This window comes from Mixophyes fleayi, chromosome 1, assembly GCF_038048845.1.
Source record: "Mixophyes fleayi isolate aMixFle1 chromosome 1, aMixFle1.hap1, whole genome shotgun sequence".
Lineage (NCBI taxonomy): Eukaryota > Metazoa > Chordata > Amphibia > Anura > Limnodynastidae > Mixophyes > Mixophyes fleayi.
The window spans coordinates 201,836,949-201,860,655 of NC_134402.1; the positions used below are offsets into that span (position 1 = coordinate 201,836,949).

The following is a 23,707-nucleotide window of genomic DNA, read 5'->3' on the forward strand; positions in this document are numbered from 1 at the left end:
GGCTGAGGGCCAACATTCCAGATGATTCTCCCGCCCAGAAACCAGTTTAATCTAGTCTATTTACACATTACAGTCAGTATCACTTTAAGCAGTTATTCCCTAACATCACTAACTAGAGTATGCAATGTGCGATCTCTTCGGCGAAAGAACCGGACAACTGCTGATGAATAGGGGATTAAAATGATACCAGACATGACACATTTCCTATAACCTTACCCTTAAATAACACTAAAGTGTACATATAATCATAATATATAAACTAATAATAAACTAAATACTATCTGCCATAAATCACTGTGGAATGGAATCAATATAAATATAAATATAAAATATATAAATAACTAAATGTTAGAGTACGAGTGTGTGCGTGCGTATTTTACCGGACGATCGCGGTATGCCACGTGTTACGAGACATACTGATCGCAATCGCACGGCAAAACAATATTAATCAATATACTTTCGTTCATCCAATTATACGACTTCGACAGTTCCACCCTTTGATAGTATAATAAACTATTACCTTAAAGATGTTATATGCAGGATCTCAGTACCACGTTTCATTGCTCTGTAGTGTAAGTCCCCCTTGGTGTATGACCACGCTGTCTGTAGATCTAAACAAGTTATCACAATAGAGAGTCTTAATCCTCTAAACAATTTTTTTCTTTTACTATAGACTGTATACTTCTGGAGCTTGGTGATAACCTTTTTGTATGCCCCTCAATGGTACAATAAAACATGTAATACATTATTTGGAGGGGTACAGAGAACAATAGAACATGTATCAGTTATACAGAATACTCTACTTCAGTTCTTTATGTCTAACAGGTTCATTTGTCCACAGCATGTCTTTTAGCTCAGACAACATTTAAATAGTACATGTTCATCAATAACATCATCCTATGTCTATCAATAATGTCATATACAATCTCCTTCAGCTTGCGTTAGTATATACACTCTAATAATGTCATCTATTCTTTTCATTAACACTTGTGGATGGGCTATTGTCTGTTCGTTCTTTTGAGTCTCCCAATACTTAAGTTTTCTTTGTACATGAAATAGTGGTTGGCTTGCCAAATATTGGGAGACTCCAGACTTAGGTGTCGTACTTTTCCCCTAGTGACCTCCCACCCATAACTCGGGTACCTCAGGAATATTTAGTGGAAATAGAACTAGTCCTACTCGATATAATCACAGAGTCACGTGAGAGCACACCCAGCACTTTTTGGTCTACAACCTTACCCACCCAAGAATGATAATCATTCTCAAGAAGGCCTGCTCAAGTCCGAATATTACTGGACTGGCATCGCCGGATGTACCTCTCTTCAACTATGGGGTCAACGTACTTACGGATGCAATGCTACTCATACAAATAGCCCCTCGCACTTTCTCCAAGCTCCAAGGTTTCCAAATTCTCCTTTACCCCTGAATTGAATAGAGTAATTGGCTGGACCGATAGTGCTACCAACTTCTCCTTCATCCCCAAGTCCTCAATATCATTTCCTGAACCAGCCTCTATCACCTGTCCACAATTAAAAGAATTCACTGTTCTGAAAAGAGAATGAAATGAGAGAAACACAGAACAGGAAAAACTACAACTTCATGCTGGACAACTATCTTTGGCTCAGGTGCTACTAACCTGCATTCGAGGCCTCCCAGAACAGATTCATGAGTGCACTTGGACCCTTTTCTGGGTGTTGGCTTCTCTGCAGTGGGTGAAATGGGTACCAGTGTGTCTCTGCTACCCTTGAAGTCGTGATGCTGGTAGCCTACACTTGGTACCTGTCTGTCAAATAACCTGAGCCTATGAAATTACTGTTCCACAACTTACTCTCCCGGTCCAACGTCCTGACAGTTAGTGTAACTTTTCAGGAGACAGTATTTTGAACGTTATCGGTTGCTGTCTCACTATTTACCTCTCATCTCAAGGTCTAGACCAGTCTCTCAGTTACAAACTCATCACAAGAAAAGTCAAAAACATTTCAAAAGTCAAAAGGTTAGGATGCAGCTTAGGATTGGTCTTGATAGTGGGGGAGGACTAGTGGCCAAAGCTACCAGCCACTTCAGTCAAGTTCCAACCCTCATTCTATTCAATTCGTTCTCACTAGTACCGTTACTTTATGTTCACACTGGTTTGTGGCTAATGAAAAGTAAGTAATTTGTTACCACTACTCATACATTATACATTTATTATCAATAACATGAATACTCCTATCACCTATTATAACTCTAGGGCTATCACATTGAATAACAAATGAGTATGACACAGTAATACATTAAACACATTTCAATACACCTTTACCTAGACATATTTCATCGGTACACCAGTGTATACTTGAGGATCCTGCAAGGTGTTAATTGGATGACGTGCATTTGTTTTACCTGGAGAAAAACCCATCTGCAGGAGGGATATGGGATGGCTCTATTGTTATCATCTTCCTGACATTCTCTCAATCAAGGCAGGACGTTGCCGTCCTACTAGCTTGAGAAGAAACGTCTGGTGCACCCCAATATACTCTTACCAGCTTGCACATACCTTCTGTACCCAGCTGAGCCAGACCATGTGCTGCCTCCGCTAGGTCTGAAAGATACACTCTGGGAGCAACTGGTCTACCTTGTACATCTCTCCGCCAGACTCCTAACCACATCTCTTCATCTTCCAGACAGTTTATTCTTCAGGTAACACAAATCTTCATATATTAACCAATATGTGTATGCGTGCCTGTGTGTGTGTGTGTTCACATTTTAAAACAATACAAAGAAAAACAAAGCAAAACATAGATTTGTCAGCTGTCACATAAAACCCTGCTGTCTATCTGACAGCTATGTTCGCCCTGGTGTAACAGCCATGTATAGTCGTGTGTATAAGTGTGGACTTTACTAGCAGCTACTTCAGTTGGTAACTGTGTCAGTGTATCAAGTCCTCTATGTAGTGTCCTACTCATGTGCTGGTATTGCTATAAAGGATATTTCCGTCACCTCAACGTCGCCCCCTAGACTACAAAAATGCTGAAGACCAATGTATATCAATCGATTTTCCCTCTGCCAACTCACATGCCATTTTCAGTACCCCATGTTCAGCTACTTGGCAAAGGGGTCTATCTCTATAACACTTTCTTGAAATATAACAGTATCCAGTCCATGCCTGTCTAACAGTGAAAAAATATAAAATACGAAAATTCTACATTTTTGTAGGGTTTCACATTATGTCATATCTTGTGGCAAAAATCCTACTCCAATGTTCTACATAGAGATGCATGTCTGTATGTCTAACCTCTAGCGATCCATACACCCTTTGTGCATAAATATAAAGGCACACTTTATACAGGAGAAAAAAACAAAACAGACATGCAATCTATAAAACGTGAATCGTATTTCCACAACTAAAAAACAACTTTCTGCTTAAAATTAGCAGCTTCTATACACATAAAACAAACCCTTAACTGTTTCTGTAACTTATGTCAATCTAGTGTGTATATCACTGAGTCCGTCTTATGTCAAAAATGTCTTAGCCCCATTACTGAGACCGTGTCTACGTTTTTTTGTATCTCTATACAAGAGAAGAGAGAGAGATACTAGCATAGATGTAAAGAATGAGAAAATTGGAGAGCAACAAATAATAAGAATACAAAGATTTGAATACAAGGGTTTGAAAACAAACAGAAATGCAGAAAGTGAACTTTTTACAGTAAACATGACAGCTGGATTGGACACTATGGGAAAATGGCTGTATTCATTCCACTGATCCCCTTAGTTATTCACTAAACTATGATCCCTCCCCAAACTTAACCAGGGGGTCTTACATCAACCGTGCAATCCAGTGTCGTCCGTCATTTTCTTCATTAAGAACTCGGTATTACCATAACTATATACCTTTGCGACGGACTTCCTGACTTATAATAGAGAAATAAAAAATTAACTCTTAGTGACTCATACTTATCTGAAATACATAAAACTATATTTTAGAGCAAAGTGTGTACATATTTCATTTTTGAATAATGATTCTGTCTGTGATTGGTATCATTTCTGATTCTGAGCATACATTTTCCTCTAATTCCTTACTGTTTTCTTGCAGCTCGGCTTTCACACGTAACAGTACTTATGCACCACTTTTGGACTCCGAATTACTTGGTCTTGCTTGCTCACGAGTGACCTTACAAGAAGAAGGCTCATTAACATTTTTATATCTGGCAGTAATAGAGAAAGGCGAAGGCCTCATTCTTTCTTTGCCACTGCGTGTGTAGAATGGCATGTTGGCAAATTCTTTTTTGCTCGCCATTTAACTTTTCATCAGTTACAGCTCTTTTTCTCTTGAACACGGTTACATTATTTTTTTTATTTTTTTTTCCCCTGACTTAAAAAGACTATGTACTTTTACATAGGCTTTACCAGATGACGTACAGAAAAGACTACCATCAGGACAGGTGACAGCACCTGCTTGCTGATCCTGCTCATATGTGGACTGCTGTGAATCCATTTTAATAAGACCCAAAGCACTTGTAGTGCAATGTAGAAATATATAGTGCTGCTAGATAATACTTTCAGCACCAGAAAAATTGATTGTTCACACTGGAGAATATGGGAGACCCCAAACACTTGTAGTGCAAAATATTAAATATATAGTGCTGCTAGATAATACTGTCAGCACCAGATTGTTTGTTCACACAGCGGAATATGGGAGACCCAAAAACACTTGTAGTGCAAAATATGAAATATATAGTGCTGCTAGATAATACTTTCAGCACCAGAAAAATTGTTTGTTCACACAGGGGTATATGGGAGACCCCAAAACACTTGTAGTGCAAAATATGAAATATATAGTGCTGCTAGATAATACTTTCAGTACCAGAAAAATTGTTTGTTTGTAGTGCAAATTCAGAAATATATACTGCTGGTATATAGTATTTACAACTACAGAACATTTATTTTTTATAAGTGGGGAATATATGACACCCCAAACACATGTACTGCAAATTCCGAAATATATACTGCTGGTATGTAATAATTTCTGCACCAGAAAATAGATTTATTTTAACTTGGTAATTATATGTCACACCCTAAGCACTTGTAGTGAAAATTCCAAACTTTATACTGCTGGTATATTTCTATTTCTGCAGGCAGAAAATAGTTTCTGGAGGTAGGAATATGACACCCCAAACAGTTGGTAATGTTTGCAAAAATGTCTCCTCTATCCTCCTCTCTTCCCGCTATAATAATTGCTAGAAGAATTGCAAGAATAATTGCTAGAATTATTGCTAGAATAATTGCTCTATCCCTGCTCTAATGATGCCTGCGACCTAACTCTTCTCTCTCCCTCCGTCAAATGGCGATGGATTGCTGTGGAGGCAGGTACTTATGGATTTCAAATATCGTGAGAACCGAGCTCCGAGATCCAACGACGTCATGACGTTTTGCCTCGATTTCGATTCCGAATTGGCGCCAGAGTACTGACCCTGCTCGGGTCGGTACTCGGATAGGTGAAGTTCGGGCGAGACCGGTTCTCGGGGAACCGAGCCCGCCCATCTCTAATTATAATGTATAATAATAATTATTATTAATATTAACTAGTGTATTAATGATAATAATATATAATAATAGTATATTGTATGATGGTATGTAGTATGAATATGTATAATATGTTTAATATGTTATATATAATATAATGTTGTATTGTATGTATATATATATATATATATATATATATATATATATATATATATATATATATTGTGGTAAGAGCCCGTTACTGCTGAAGCACACGTGAACAACTTCTTTTTATGCAGCTTTATTGTCAGGATGGAAAAATGTATTTGACACCATATGAATTTCACACAATTATGGAGACCCTATGCACTAGCTAGACAAGGACCAGCTCTCTAAGGACCAGCCAGCTTCCCCAGCGTTGGTCTCACTGAATAAATGAAACAAACAAGCTTTTATACATAATGCTCCTCCTCCAGCCCTAGTTTGATGGGCAGGAGACACACCCACCTTCCCTTTAAGAGGAAACTCCCATCTATGGTTCTCATTGCACAGACACACCCTGTTTGTTTTCTGTGAGGAAGGAGCTTTCAAACCAGTTCAAAACTTAAACTATTGTTTGTTACACATAAGTCATTACCTGGTTTATCATTAATCTAGGTGCATAGCTGCACCAATGTTTTACTCTACTTCCATGCTCTCTCTGCATATTGCCAGCTAATTGCCTCCCTTTGTTACATATCACTCCCCCTAGAGTCTCCAAGTAGGGGGACGCGGACTTCGCGAGGAGCGTATATTTGCGTGACAACGCATCTGCATTTTTGTGTAGAATGCCAGGTCTGTGTTCTACCGAGAACTTGAGAGGTTGCAGTGCCAAGAACCAGCGGGTTACCTTGGCATTTACCTCCCGGTTGTTCTGCATCCATCGCAATGGTGCATGATCTGTTATTAGAGTGAACTCTCTGCCTAGGAGATAATAGCTCAGAGCTTCTATAGGCCATTTTATGGCGAGACATTCTTTCTCCACAGTGTCATATTTTTGTTCCCTCGGAAGCAACTTACGACTTAGGTACAGGACACACCATAAGCATCAGTTTGGCGGAAGAACCTCCAGGTAAAATCTGGTGCTTGTAGAACTGGAGAGGAACAAAGAGCTAACCGAAGATCAGACCAGGCAGTTTCTGCAGAGTCAGACAAGGTTAATCTATCTGGACAACTTTTTTTTAACATGTCCGTAAGTAGAGCAGCTCTTGTGGCGAAGTGGCTTACAAACCTCCTGTAGTAACCGAGTAAGCCTAGAAAGGTTCTTAACTGCAATTTTTTTCTGGCCTTGCCCAATTTTTGACTGCCTCTACTTTGCCTAGCTGGGGTTTTACATGCCCTCGACCAACAACGTACCCCATATATTTGGCTTCTCTCATGGCTATGGCACATTTCTCTGGGTTAGCTGTTAGTCCTGCTGACCTTAATGAAGCTAAGACCACCTCGACTTTGGCTAAATGTGATCCCCAGTCTGGAGTATAAATCACTATATCATCAAAATAAGCGGCTGCATAAGCTGTGTGAGGCCGTAGCAATTTATTCATGGCCCTTTGGAAGGTGGCAGGTGCCCCATGCAACCCAAAGGGTAGGACTTTATATTGATAGAGACCATCAGGGGTGGAAAATGCAGTCTTTGGCTTGGCCGTGGAAGTCAGGGGAACTTGCTAATAACCCTTTGTTAGATCAAAAGTTGTCAAAGAGTTACTACCAGCAAGATTTTTTACCAGTTCATCCACAGGTGGCATCGGATAGGCATCAAACTGTGACATACTGTTTAGGCGCCTAAAGTCATTGCAGAACCTAATTGTCCCATTTGGTTTTGGGACAAGCACAATGGGATTATTCCACTCACAAGTGCACTCTTCAATCATGTCTAACTGGAGCATTTTCTCAATCTCCTTTCTCACGTCCACCCGTCTGGCCTCTGGAATGCAATATGGCTTCTGTTTTACAATGACTCCTGGTGCAGTGACAATGTCGTGTTCGATTAAGGTAGTGCGCCCAGGAATGGAAGAGAAGACATCCCTGTTCCGGCGAATCATTTATTCAGTCTGTTGTCTCTGGTTGATAGACAAAGCTGGCTCTATGGGCACTTCAGACTTTTCAATGGCAGTACTCACTACCTGAGGAGAGGTTTCCTCATCATGCCAAGGTTTAAGGAAGTTAACATGACAAGACCAACAGCCTCTAGATCTTCCCATGGACCCTGCCAATGGGCGAAAAGCTTGCTTTCCTGGGTAGGACACAGAACTAGAACCTTTTCCCCAGGCTTGAAAGATCGAACAACAGTACTTTTGTCATAACTTTTCTTCTGTCGTTCCTATCCCTCTTTTTATATGTTGTTGTAGAATGGGCCCTATCTTTCCTAGTCTCTCATACATTTGGGACACAAATTGTACCAGATCAGGCTCCCTGGGACCTTGCTGCTCCCACCCTTCCTTTAACATATCCAAGGTACCCCTGGGCTGTCTCCCATACAATAACTCAAATAACTTAAACCCTGTTGAAGCTTGAGGTACCTCACGGATGGCAAACATGAAATAGGGAATAAGAGTGTCCCAATCTTTTTTCTCTTGAGCCACGGCTTTCCTGAGCATGTGCTTTAATGTGCGGTTAAAGCGTTCCACCAAGCCGTCTGTTTGTGGATGATACACGGAGGTGTGAAGAGCCATAACCCCTAGCAACTGGCACATGTCCTTCATCAGTTTGGACATGAATGGAGTACCCTGGTCTGTGAGAATTTCTTTGGGTATTTCCAAGCGTGTAAACATCAATACAAGTTCTCTAGCTATGGTGCTGGACTTTATGTTTCGTAGGGGAATTGCCTCTGGATACCTGGTTGCATAGTCAAGCACCACTAGTATATATATTGGTGTCCATGTGCGGATTTTTCCAGTGGCCCACAAGGTCCATGGCTATCCTTTCAAAGGGAACTTGTACTATTGGTATTGGAATGAGAGGTGCCCTGTACATGGGTTTGGGACAGGTTCTCTGACAAATGGGACAGGACCGGCAATACTTTTTCACTGCCATGTGTACACCGGGCCAGTAAAAGCTAAGCAGAACTCGTTCCCGTGTTTTATCCTTCCCTAGGTGTCCCCCACAGACATGTGTGTGTGTGTGCTGCTTTTAACACTAGGGGTACATGCACCTGAGGAACCATTAATTGTTCTACTTTTTCACCCTGTACAATAGCAACTCTACATAGAAAATTATTTTTGACAATAAAATATGGTATACCTTCTGCAGGCTGGGTGGCTTTCGCTACCCCATTTACCTCACTCACACTTTTAAAGGCATGTTCCAAAGTGGCATCATTTAGTTGGTCCCGAGCAAAGTCCTGCTGAGGAAACAAAATTGGTATTGCGGACCAGTCCGTATCCTCGCTGACAGGCGGGTTGGGCTCATCTGCGACATCACCGACCAATGCTAGTTTGGACTGTCCATGTTTCCCCGCAGGTCGATGCTTTTGCAGAACTCCTGCTGTGACTCCCAGGATGGCATTCCGGTTTGGCGGTTCCCAAAGATCGATGTCCAGATGTTGTGGATTCTTAGGTGGTTCCTTTAAGACCAGGCTTCCGACCGTTGCATCAGTTGCCGGCATGTCCGGTCGGATCTGCTCACCGAGGACCTCATTAAACAGTGGAAAGTCTCGCCCCAAAATGAGTGGATATGGGAGTTTAGGTGCTATGGCAGCTACCACCATAATGTTTTTGTCTTTGAATGTGACTGGTAGTATTGTTCTTTCATACTCCTCTGTCGTGCCATGTACGCAAAGAACCTTCACCTTAGGCAACCAAGAAGTTATGGTTTTGGGTAAGGCAGAGCTGGAAACCAATGAAAGTTCACTCCCTGAGTCAACCAAGGCCAGGACAAGGTTTTCGTTGATGAGCACCGTCACCCGGAACAAACAAGGACTTCCTGACATGGGACTCATGGTAAAACAGCTTGGGAAAGCAGGTCCAATATGTGCCACGGAGCAGTCCATGGGTTCCGGTAGTTTAGGACACTCTGCCTTAAAGTGGCCTGGCTCACCACATTCAAAGCATTTCAGATTAGACACCTTTGTAACTGGCCCTCTGTTCGTAGCAGTTTTGCCATTGGGCCATGTAGCAGAGATTACATGTCCTCGGCTTTGGCACAAATGCAGGTTCTTTAGTCATTTGCTGTAGCGCACAAAACCTCTCTACCACTGTGGCAATCTCTTTATAAGTTTGTGGGTCTGATTGCAGTACCCACCTTTGCAAATCGCGGTTCAGCCCCGGGTGCAGTGATCTATCGCAAGAACTTCAATAATCCGAGTAGGTGAATGCTCCTCAGTTTGCAGCCATTTCTTTAAAACTTTAGAAAGCTCAGCAATTTGCGCTCTGATCGGCTTATCTTTATCATAGCACCATTGGCGATAGCGCTGGGCTCGGCCTGGCCCGGGAACCCCAATGCGAGTCAATATCTCAGTCTTTGAACACAAATAATCAGAGGCTCGGTCCTCCTCAAGATCCATATAAGCTCGCTGAGCTTCACCAGTCAGATATGGCGCCAGCCTCTCAGCCAAATCTTTAAGAGGCCATGTTGTCCTTTTTGCAAGTCTCTCAAAGGACACCAGATATGCTTCTACGTCATTAGCTGGTGACATTTTCTGCAGAACCGGACCAGGTGGTTCATTTCCGTCATGCCTCACCTGGCTTAACTCTTCCCTTAAGATCCTGGTGTTTTCCACCTATGCTTCGGCGACTCATAGCATCTGAGCTTGCTGCTCTTGCTGCACAGCGGTCACATTCACGAGGGTTCTCAGTACTTCCTCCATGTTGACGTCTGCACGGGTTGGGTAGCGGAAACTTGCTTCCCGGAGCATCCCACTCCTGACACCACTTGTGGCAAGAGCCCGCTACTGCTGAAGCAGACGCGAACAACTTCTTCTTTTTATGCAGCTTTATTGTCAGGATGGAAAAATGTATTTGACACCATATAAATTTTACAGCAATTATGGAGACCACGCTAGCTAGACATAGACCAGCTCTTTAAGGACCAGTCAGCTTCCCCAGCGTTGGTCTCACTGAATAAATGAAACAAGCAAGCTTTTATACATGATGCTCATCCCCCAGCCCTAGTTTGATGGGCAGGTATATATATATATATATATATATATATATATATATATATATATATATACACACACACACACACACACACAGAGCACAGCTAACAGTACTGCGTGCGTTGTTTTTACTGGTCTAACTGGAAGTGCCTCTCCACTTCCTGTTTCTTCACTAGACAACACTGGTGCTATGGTTGCCATAGCAATGCAGCAGGGGAGACAGAGCGGAAACGCTCCTATATACTAACACCCCCCTCGTGTTAGTATATATATATATATATATATATATATATATATATTGCGACACGGGCACCCTTAGGTGATGCATACACGAACAAATTCTCGCTGTATAATGTATGGTGTTTTTATTGTTACATCACAAAAATCACAATAATCAGATAAAGAGCACACTTTTCATCAGGATGATACCAGGCAACCTAACACTGGCTAGACATAGTCCTTCTGTCTAAACATCAGCCACTGTTTGGCATTCACAAATACATGATATCATTAAGACACTTAGCACACAGATATATAATTAGATTGGAAGGGTTTGTCATATTAACTGTGCTCAGTGCATGTTCACGATATGCTAAACACAGACACATTAAACCGTCCTTTTCAATTTTAGTTTCAAACTCCATTTTGGCTTTCAATCATTTTCAAAATCCATTTTCCTTCACAATATGTTTGGCACAAAGACAACGCAGTTCATCACCCATCAATACCTACTGTGAAGCATGGTGGTGGCAACATCATGCTTTGGGGCTATTTCTCTTCAGCTAGGGCTCTAGAATAGAGGGTTATAATGAATTACTCCAAATATCACAATATTTTGGCACAAAACCTTCTGGCTTCTGTCAGAGAGCTGAAGATGAATTTCATATTTGAACATGATAACAATACAATGTCATACTTGCCAACGGGAGACTCCCGAAATTCGGTTCAGTCTCCCGGGCTCCCAGGCTCGTTGGCATTTCTCCCGCATCCTGAATTTCACCGAGAATCGTGTCAAATGCATGTCACACATAAGCTATCAAGTATTTGTGTGCTACATTAAAAAACAGACAGTATTTAACTTATGTGCAAAACAATAAAGTAATTTACACCCCTTGTATTGCAACTTGGTTTTGTCCAGAAAACTTAATAAAGAAAACACTCTCAAATTATTCCCTAAGTTCCTTAATGAATCAGGCCCTCCATGTTATTAAGTATTAAGACATATATTAGAATTTTGCTAATTTGTGTATTATTACCTCTAGCTGTTAGAGAGGCTTGTATTATATTTTAAGAAGAAGCTTTACATCTAACAAAAGAGTTGGTCATTTACATTAGAAAACTATATCATCATTGTTACAAATAGAGATGGTCACTGACCCCCGTGTTTTGGTTTTGTTTTTGTTTTTGGATCTGGATTACCTTCGTGTTTTGGTTTTGCAAAACCGCCCTTGCGTGTTTTGGTTTTGGTTTTGGTTTTGTTTGGTTTTCTTTTGCTATTTTTGAAAAAAATACCATTTTTTTGGTCTAAAATAACCTAATTTAGTGCTCCACCAGTTTCTTAGATAAGTGAGGTAATTCTAAAGCTAATAAATTATGAAAAAAACTGTTTAATCCCTGGTAGGCCGTCCTTAATTCAAACACTTGTCTGCAAATTATACAGTCAAACCTGGTTGTCTACCTCCTCCATCTTTGATTATTGGCAATGCAGCCATTGTCTTTGGGTGTATATTACACCCTCCACTTGTAGTGGAATATAAAAAAAGCAGCCTGCACAGACTGTGGAACTAGAAAGTAAAATTAAATGGACCACGGTAGCTTGGTGGCTATCTATGCATCCACTTGTAGTTGAATATAAAAAAAAGCAGCCTGCACAGACTGTGGAACTATAAAGTAAAATTATATGGACCACGGTAGTTTGGTGGTTATCTATGCCCCCCCCCCCTGCCCTCCACTTGTAGTTGAATATAAAAAAAGCAGCCTGCAAAGACTGTGGAACTAGAAAGTAAAATTAAATAAACCACGGTAGTTTGGTAGCTATCTATGCTCCCCCTCCCGCCCTCCACTTGTAGTTGAATATAAAAAAAGCAGCCTGCATAGACTGTAGATCTAGAAATTCGAATATGCAAAGAAATGGACAAAGGCAGTTTGGTATCTGTCTGCATCAGATCCCCTCTCCACTAGGAGTAAGATAGAAAACTATTCAGCTGTTATATAATCTAGAATATAAATAGAGATTGAGAAAGGCAATTTGGTATCTGTCTGCATCATAATCATCAACATCATCATTAGCGCCCTCATCGTCTACACAAATCTCCCCCTCATCCTCTTCTATTTCCAAAGTGGCATCCTCAATTTGTGTATCACCGGCTACACTCGGGCTGTTCAGGTACACATCAGCAGAGCTGCTGAAAGAGCCCTTTTTTATGGGTACACTAACAGAATGCTCACGATTAGACATACCACTGTTGGATGGACTCTCCACAGGGATTGGTGTCATTTCTGATTCAGAGCAAACATTATCCTCCAATGCCTTACTGATATCTTGCAGCTCGGCTTTGACCCGTAACAGTAGTTGTGCACCACTTGTAGGCTTGGTAACATTTTTGGATCTGCCACTAATAGAGAAAGGCGAAGGCCTCACTCTCTCTTTGCCACTGTGTGTGTAGAATGGCATGTTGGCAATTTTTTTTTTATCGGCACTTAACTTTTCCTCAGTTAGACTTTTTCTTCACTTCAACACCGTAATTTTTTTTTTGGTGTGTGTTTTTTTGTATGATTTCAAAAAACGGTGTAGTTTGACATCGCCTTTCCCAGATGACGTACTGGGAACATTACCATCAGGACTGGTGACAGAACCTGGTTGCTCATTTTGCTCATATGTGGACTGCTTTGAATCCATTCTGAGCCCAAAGCACTTGTAGTGCTAAAAATCATTTGGTAGATACTGCTGACAGATAGTAATTTTGACAGCCAGAAATATTTATGCACAATTAGGGGGGACACCCCAAAAGCACTGGGGAGTGCTAAAAATCATTTGGTAGATACTGCTGACAGATAGTAATTTTGACAGCCAGAAATATTTATGCACAATTATGGGGGACACCCCAAAAGCACTGGGGAGTGCTAAAAATTAGTTGGTAGATACTGCTGACAGATAGTAATTTTGACAGCCAGAAATATTTATGCACAATTAGGGGGGACACCCCAAAAGCACTGGGGAGTGCTAAAAATTAGTTGGTAGATACTGCTGACAGATAGTAATTTTGACAGCCAGAAATATTTATTCACAATTAGGGGGGACACCCCAAAAGCACTGGGGAGTGCTAAAAATTAGTTGGTAGATACTGCTGACAGATAGTAATTTTGACAGCCAGAAATATTTATGCACAATTAGGGGGGACACCCCAAAAGCACTGGGGAGTGCTAAAATTTATTTGCTAGATACTGCTGACAGATAGTAATTTTGACAGCCAGAAATATTTATGCACAATTAGGGGGGACACCCCAAAAGCACTGGGGAGTGCTAAAAATTAGTTGGTAGATACTGCTGACAGATAGTAATTTTGACAGCCAGAAATATTTATGCACAATTAGGGGGACACCCCAAAAGCACTGGGGAGTGCTAAAATTTATTTGCTAGATACTGCTGACAGATAGTAATTTTGACAGCCAGAAATATTTATGCACAGTTAGGGGGGACACCCCAAAAGCACTGGGGAGTGCTAAAAATTAGTTGGTAGATACTGCTGACAGATAGTAATTTTGACAGCCAGAAATATTTATTCACAATTAGGGGGGACACCCCAAAAGCACTGGGGAGTGCTAAAAATCATTTGGTAGATACTGCTGACAGATAGTAATTTTGACAGCCAGAAATATTTATGCACAATTAGGGGGGACACCCCAAAAGCACTGGGGAGTGCTAAAAATTAGTTGGTAGATACTGCTGACAGATAGTAATTTTGACAGCCAGAAATATTTATGCACAATTAGGGGGGACACCCCAAAAGCACTGGGGAGTGCTAAAAATTAGTTGGTAGATACTGCTGACAGATAGTAATTTTGACAGCCAGAAATATTTATGCACAATTAGGGGGGACACCCCAAAAGCACTGGGGAGTGCTAAAAATTAGTTGGTAGATACTGCTGACAGATAGTAATTTTGACAGCCAGAAATATTTATGCACAATTAGGGAGGACACCCCAAAAGCACTGGGGAGTGCCAAATATTGAAAAGAAAAAAAAACCTCTATCCTCCTCTCTTCTCTAGCGATTTGTGTTACAACAATTGGAATAAGAATATTGGATTCTCTGTCCTTGCTCTAATCAGCCTGTGACTACACCCTGCTCTCTCCCTCTGTGAAATGGCGATGGATTGCTGTGGAGGCGTGTATTTAAAATCTTGAAGTATCGCGAGAACCGAGCCCCAAGATCTGACAACGTCACAATGACGTTCGGCCTCGATTTGGATTCCGAGCGGGCGAGAGAGTACCGAGCTACGGTACTCGGATACCCAAAGTTCGGGTGGGTTGGGTTCTCGGGGAACCGGACCCGCCCATCTCTAGTTACAAATAAGTAAAATCAACAAAAGTGCTGGTGTGAAAACTTAATTCTTATAATAATTGTTGTGTTCAGTCAATCAGCAAAATGCTGCAATATAGGTGCTTCATTCACAATAAAAATTGAATGCATGTTAAATACATGGAGCTCCCACTTTGGCTAAGAAACCTGTCTACCCTTCTATATTCACAGGCCATCTTACTCCAGACTGCATTTTGTTCGCATAAATGCTTATAATTTATTTAGACTGAAACCTGATTCTCCCACATGATAAATATTTTCAGCTGTTCACCAGCTCTTCCAAACAACTAAATAGAATGGGAGTGTGTCACTACTGGTAAAAAAAAAAAAAAAACAATTTAAATTTTTTTAGACAAAGAACCACATTCATCAGTAACTTTTTCCTTAATTTTTATATCAAGAGCTGATGTTTTCTTTGAGATTGACAAACAATGTTTGGATTTTGAGTTTGCTTTCTTAGACTTTGTTCTCACATGACCTTTTTTTACTGGCAAAGATGGAAAATGTACTAGTACTGGGAAGCTCCTGATCTGTTAACTGATCCATGATTGACAAGAGGAGTAAAGCTACTTGAAATTGGAGCTACTTGTACCTGCCACCGCACCAGGTCAATGTCCATTGAGATAGGGTGAAGGAGGGACTGTTACTTTGCAGTTATTGAGACACTCTTTGACGATATCATTCAAATTTATACTATTGGTTCTTAAAAATAATATTCTTTGTTTTTTTTCTTTTTGGTGTGTTCTGCTCAGAGTCAAAGAGCACCCTGTTTTTTGGCCGCTTAGTAACAAAGATGTAAGTGATGCTGCCCCTCACACAATTACCAATACAGTCAAACACTTGGATTTTAAAAGCAAGAAATATTTTTTTTTGTTTTGAGATGTACTACTAGAAGAGTCAAAAAGCACCCTGTTTTTTGGCCACAAAATAGTTCAGATGTCTTTAAACAAGGTGGCTGCTTTCCTTCAGTTGAACGGATGCTAAGTCCGATGGCTTAGTAGGATCTAAGAAGACAGGAGAAGAAGGAAAGTGTAGTAGTTTTCCTAGTGACGCCTTAAACTAGCTAGGTGTCAGTAATATGCGTAACGGATATGATTAATGTTAAGGCACTTCTGTATATAAATTCCAAGATCCTCATGGAAAGTCGTATTAATAAACTCTGGTTATATAGGCCAAAAGATAACACAAAAGAGAATACCAAAGATAGTGCAGTATTTTCTATAAGCCGTAAGTGATTAGTTTAGATCACACAAAGGTATATGTGCATACCAGATGTAAATAATATATGTGTTATGGTTCTTGCTGTACACCAGATCAACTCTGCTAGACTGGTAGAGGAAATAACATGCTGAACCAAATGCTCTTTCCTCAGTGAATAAGCTTCTGGGGAAACGGCATCATTTTTTTTAGCTAGAGATCTTTGGACAGGTTCCTTTTAGTGCTTCTAAACCTTATCTTTAAACAACACCCTCATCAGTATATGAGTAGGGAAGCCATATACTGATGGGGGTGCAAAAATATCCTAGATCTACCAGGGCAAGTTATTATCCTCATTTTATCAGGACAGATCCGATTTGAGTGAGCTATCACACTATCCTGCCAGTCAGCACGTTTGTCCCAGATGCTGTTATGTTTGGGGGCATTTCCGCACTGAACATGGTGCCTATAGCACTTCAATGGTCTTTTTTATGGAAATGAGGTGAGTTGTGGGCAGCCAAGTGCTTTGGAACAACTAGAAATGCTTCTGAAAGATATTGAATGCTCACATGGTGTGATCATACACCCAATGTAACATTGCCGCACACCATTTCTTGTGTGCGCACTGCTGCTTCTCAGAGACATGCTCACATTGTCCTGGTTTAGAGCAGGAGATATGTTGGCAGTATCTCTGATATATATATATATATATATATATATATATATATATATATATATATATATATATATATAGCAAAATACAATAGATAATACAGCGCGTAACTCTGGGCAGACAAATAAGTACAAATTAAAGTCCCTTTAGATAAACGATAGTCCTATGTTCAGGCGGCTGCCAAATCCCCACAAGGCCAGATGGTGAACTGGATAAAATCTAAAACAAAATAAGTGGGAGGGGGCGCCACATAGTATAATACTGTATGTAACAATACAGGCTAATGTGCCAAGTAGTAGAAATAAAGATCACCATGTGGGTACAGACACACAGGTTGAAGTGAATCAATAGAATAGGTGCACTCTGGAGTACCAGCACCAAGCAAATATAATATGCGTACCAGATATAAAATCTTTAAGGCTTATCTGTTAGTATCCTGCATCATCAAGAGCTCAGGTGTTTCTTCCAAGTCAGTATTGCCTCACACAGCATTAGGGGTACAGAGCTGGCACTTCATATGTTCTCAGTAGTAACCAGAATTGCAAGATGAAAAACTCACATAGTGTGATACTGTATATCCACACATTTATTTTATAAAACAATATAGATTTACACTTACATAAAATACTTTGAAAAAGAGCTTATCAGGGTATCTTTGTAAAAAAGCCAAACCATTAGAAGCATCGATGGAGGCTCACCAACATACTGCTGGACTCAGTAGGCTCATCAACAAGCAGTCCTCAACGCGTTTCGTCTCATATAATAAAGACTTCATCAGGAGGAAATATTGGTGAGCCTCCATCGATGCTTCTAATGATTTAGCTTTTTTACAAAGATACCCTGATAAGCTCTTTTTCAAAGTATTTTATGTAAGTGTAAATCTATATTGTTTTATAAAATAAATGTGTGGATATACAGTATCACACTATGTGAGTTTTTCATCTTGCAATTCTGGTTACTACTGAGAACATATGAAGTGCCAGCTCTGTACCCCTAATGCTGTGTGAGGCAATACTGACTTGGAAGAAACACCTGAGCTCTTGATGATGCAGGATACTAACAGATAAGCCTTAAAGATTTTATATCTGGTACGCATATTATATTTGCTTGGTGCTGGTACTCCAGAGTGCACCTATTCTATTGATTCACTTCAACCTGTGTGTCTGTACCCACGTGGTGATCTTTATTTCTACTACTTGGCACATTAGCCTGTATTGTTACATACAGTATTATACTATGTGGCGCCCCCTCCCACTTATTTTGTTTTATATATATATATATATATATATATATATATATATATATATATATATATATGAAGTGCATTTCTGTGTAATTATATTGTTTGTTAATAACAAGTTTTTCTTACTTACAGGCGGATATGTTACTGTTGTACAGTACAGAACCAAAAAGTCTGTGTTATGTAGAAACTGCAGGAATTGATGGGTATAGTATGTTATATATTTCTCTCAAAATATCTACCATATTTGAGCACCATATAATTTATAAAACCCTTGAAGCTTATATAAAAAGTGCCAGAATGTCTGGTCTATCACGCAAGAATGTAAAGTTGAGTGAAAACACAGAAAAACAGTCAAAAGTTGAGTGAAACAATAGCCCACTGGATTAATACTATTATTATTATTAATATTGATCATGACATACGCAATTTCATAAACAATGACATGAAACAAAAAGGTAAAGACTTCTCTGCCCAAATGAGCTTAAACTCTAATGGGTTCAGTCATTAAAGAGAGCAAAGCAAAAACAAGGAGTAACTTTGCACCTTGGCAAAACCATGTTGCATTGGATGGGTGAGGTAAATTTAAAATGTGGGGACAGATTTATAGTTGGGGTAGGGCATGTGCTAGAGGAACTTTAAATTTAAGTGTAATAATAAAGCTATCAAGTATTTGTGTGCTACATGAAAAAGCAGCCAGTATTTATATGTAAAATAATAAAACCAATTTGCACCCGTGCATTGTAATATGGTTTATCCAGGATCAAATATACTCCTTTTTGCCTTGCTCTCCTTAATGACTCAGGCCCTAAGATGTTTAGGGAACACATGATACATATAATAACAATTGTAGCAACTGGGCAGGAAAGTGCATGTTGTTGTTACAAGGCAGCAGCAATTTTATGAGCCGCCAAAAATAATGCAGTCCTTGGTGGATGGCATTTCTGTGCGTCATGTGGGAAACTAGGAAAGACAGCGGAAGGTTTAGACATGATACAAAACTAGTCACTGTAGAAACCTTAAAGTAGTCAGCTGCTGTTGAGCGAAACTGTCCTTTACAAATTATAATAACTGGACTCCCATAGTCTTCCGGTTGTGAAAAAGGCTTTTGTTTTTGTGCTGCACAGGCACTATTGTGATTAACTGCCAAGTTGCAGTAGCTGTAAGCAATCAGGTGTCTTACTTTAGTATCATGCTTGCTGCTGGAAAAAGAGCCAGGACATATGTACCACATGTGGCAGCTGCTGTCACCAAGGAGGCAATGGGGATCACCAAAATGGATGCATTCAGCTTTGTTATACAAAACATTACAACTATAATTGCATTAAGTGGAGCTGTTATCAGAATTATGAACTTCTTTCTCTGTCTGTTATTTTATTAATGGCTGGTAGATGTCCATATATCATATAGGCAAAGTAAATAATTTGCTTTCATATCCAGATCATTTACTTATCAACTGTGCTTAATCCACACCAAGATATCTATTATTTTAGTATATTACTTATGTCCCTGCTGAACATTCTGTATCTAATTGGCAGAGAGACTAACCTCAAGTTCCGTCAGTCCCTGGCGGTCACACACTGTGCCCTACATACTGAACAAGCTTTGGCAGAATTTGATGGTGAGTAACTGTTTCATTTGAAATTTGCTGGAAGGAACACTACAGTCATTATATTTCATGAATGTTTCTTTTGTAACTGAGGGATGAATTAAGCCAGAGGGAAATTAAAAGCTGAGGAGTATTTTCACAATATTATTTATCCCTCTCTAAGGGGTTAAAGTGAGCAGCCTAAGTCAGCTTTGGGTATGCCCATTGCTGTGTCATGGTGGGAGGTCACTTAGGCCACATTATAAATTTCCCTGGCTGATGGTGTTCTGCCTCTAGTCTACAGAATGAGTTGCCTGCCCTCCCTCCCTATTTTTTGGAGCTTCTCAGCAGGTGCTCTGTCAACGCCTGATCGAGTCATGTTTTTCTTCCCCCTGTTTTGGGAGATTCCTCACAGATGCTTGGAGTGCCAAAATTTAGTCGGGGCAAGTATTTCTTCCCCCCCCCCCCCCGGCTTTGTTTCAGCTTCCCCCAGCTGCTTTGTGTTTTGACGGAAAACATTGCGCAGTCGGCAGACTATGCTTGGTGGGCACACATTGACTTTATTTATGTGTTAAGCGAAACTGCCACCCTTTGAACAGTAGGCACCATTCCAGAGGACAAGATTGTTGGTTGCATTCCGTCAGCCCAGAAGGGACATGAGTTCTCTTGGTTGCTTGGGATAAGTGATCCCAATTTTAAGGATAAGGGTACGTCCGGGTGAAATGTTACCCATTTATTGATATCGAGAGGGTAAGTGACCCTCGCTCTGATATTAGAAGCATTGGTCCTGGCAGTACTCCAGGGACCAATTGTGTCTTTCCTGTAAGGGCAGAGATCTGGATCTGAACGCCAGCCATCACTGGGTAATGAATGTCAGTTTGACGTTCTCTGGAGCTCTTTTATAAAGCCATATATGATCTTCTCTGGAGTTTCAGCAGCTGTTTGATTGGTCCTTTTCTGTATTTACCTTTTCACAGGTAAACATACAGACAAAAGGATAGCAGATGAGCCACACTTGTTATTATTAAGGATAGGTATTGTTCTGTGGCTATACAGCAGAGTTTGTTTAAACAGGAGACATCACAATCCAGACACATTACATTTAAATACACAATGCAGTCCTCTGTAATTAAACATACAACTCTATCTGTGGACCTTTTCCCTATCTTACCATGAGATTCCCTGGTGTGATGTACATTCATACAGGACTGGTGGACAATAATCCTTTTGCCTAGGCTGAAACAATGGACTAGTCAGCAAGATAATAAATCCATGCTGGCAGACATTTTAACTACTTACAAATAGAATATATACATTTTTAAATATGACTGACAAATATGAGGAACCAGAGGGCTAGAAAAAGTATATGTTTTTATAGTCCACTTGTGAGAAACGAGGTGCAGACTGGTTGAGGTGATATTAATACCTCGTTTCACCACAATAAGTACACATTTATTATTTGAATTCATTCAGGTTACATAAAATTCATAACATGGGTACTAAGCTAAGTAAAACATTGCTGATATTTGCTCGCCCCTCAAAAATCTGGCATGTTTTAGTACTGTAACATCCTCCCAGAGTCATCATCAGACTCTGACAGGATTTCACGCAAAATTGAATCCCCCCCTATAGTACAGTGTTGCATGGAAAGGAGAAGAGAGGATGCCTTAAGAATGTTGTTATGGGACCCCCTTTATTCCTAATTACTCTCCTGGTTGTACCATAGCCTAATGTAGTAACCACCAAATAAAAAAATGGTGTGCCCTGGACCAAACCAATGTTAACAAAAACTGATGGCGCATATCCTGATATATAAAAGCATAGTTGCGGTATCGTATTTTGCATAACATCACTTGGTACCAATAATTAGCTAAAGTAGCTTTGAAATTGTTGTTCTTATTATAAAAAAACAACTATTGGTAAAAGAAATCTATATTTAATTGATGGAGGAATTCCTATACTCATGGAACTGATTGTTACAAAAAAAATAAAGCATAATTTATTTAAAATATATAATCATAAAATCAATTAATAAGTTCTCAACTCATTAATAAAATTATATTTTCACATGCTATATACAGCAGGAAAAACCATCAGCAACTTGATGATCTGCACCAAATCCAATAACAAATTGTAATAACAACTACAATAACTAATATTTCATTAATCACAGTAAGCCACTTAACAAATGAGGAGTTATAAATAGTCTTGCATTTAGACATATAATATGATGTCTATAGCCCACTCCTGTGAATACAAAAGCTTTCCATGGCGTAAAGCAATGGTAGAAAGTCTCCAATTGTTTCCAACAATGTTAATGCTGTTTGTGTCTTATTAGTGCACAGTCTGATGCAGTGATAATAGTCTATGCACAAAGTGCATGCAAAAACTTACCTGAGGAAAGTTTACTCATAAGTGGTCAGCTTACGTTTTGTTAAAAATGCACAGATAGATTTTCAGGGTCGAATTCATTAAGGCATGAAAATTAACATAAATTGCTGTTTTTAAATAAAAAAAAACCTGCATGTAATTAGGTCATATGTGCGTACGTATTCAACTACAAGAAGATCTGAAGAAATGTCTCTATTTAAATACGAGCCTAGGTGCTCTCTGCTGTAACAGATACAATACACTGCAGGATACATCCAATACATATAAAGTCTCAGCAGAATGCACAAAATATAGTCATTAATGAAGAAGAAAAAAAAAAGTATTTTTAAAAATAAATAAAAATCCCCTCTATGCAATATATTTATCATGATGTTATTAATGTCTCCTGTACATAAGATGCATTTTTACAATTGCTTCCGATTGCACACACATGATCAATCGTCACTTACACCCAACCTGTACTTGGTGCAAGTGATACGACAGAAAAACATGTACCTTTGAGATGCTGAAAGCTTGAATCAGAGGCTGTCTTAAGTGTCCTTTACGCTCGAAGATTAATTGGATGTTCTTGCATTCACTGGTGTATTGTCCATTTCTGAGTATGCGCAGATCAATTTTACACAAATTATGGCAGATGTCGACATTTACGTTCCTAAATGAAACAAACCCTCAGTGTTCTGATTGGAAATATTCCCTGGAACAAATTACTGGAATTATGAATGTATGAATATGTACATCAGTTTAGCCAGATAAATGTTTCATGTACATTTTTTCAGGGGCAATTAAATAACTTTTTCCTCTTGTTCCTACGCAAGGAATTTTCATTAAGTTCATGAGGAGTGGTACAAACATGTCCCAAGTACATGTGTGTGAATTCTATAAACTATTGACCTTAAAGGGATGACCGTTCTTTTTATATTTTTTATATTTTAGCTTTACACTTTTTTTGTTTTGCCTGTTACTTCCATACTGTCTTTTTTCTTTATAACTTTATTGATTTTTTTAGTCTAGAGCATTGTTTATTAGGATAGCACTATTTATAGTTTCTCATTTACCACAATCTGCACTCTTTTAAGATATCACCTAATTGCTTTCAATTATAACAAGGTAAATCTATTTATTCTTTATAGTTCTGTTCTCTTAAAGAGGATTATAATTACAGGATTGGTAACCTGTGAAGTGCCAAATGCCCGGCTACACAGTTTTGTGGGCGTCTTGAACTGGAAAGGCAAAAAGTATTCCTTGAATAATGACAACATTCTCCTAAGAGAATGCAGGATCCGCAACACTGCAAGCTGTTATGGTCTTGTCATTTATGCAGGTTTGTAAAACATTGTCTACTATTAAACCTGCCAGTGCATATTTGTTTCTCTTAAAATGTAAATACCACAATTGAAAGAATATTCATTGATCATAAATTAA

At 39.5% G+C, this 23,707-nt stretch overlaps 1 protein-coding gene across 1 annotated transcript in view; it reads left to right on the plus strand.

Annotated features, from left to right (window-relative positions):
• Positions 1–23,707, plus strand: part of LOC142148180 (phospholipid-transporting ATPase IK-like) — a 460,892-nt gene that overhangs the window by 203,771 nt on the left and 233,414 nt on the right. Inside the window, exons 8-10 of the mRNA XM_075204771.1 lie at positions 18,442–18,512; positions 19,845–19,927; positions 23,448–23,606. Coding sequence (XP_075060872.1) covers positions 18,442–18,512; positions 19,845–19,927; positions 23,448–23,606 — 313 coding nt within the window. The remainder of the gene's footprint in view (positions 1–18,441; positions 18,513–19,844; positions 19,928–23,447; positions 23,607–23,707) is intronic.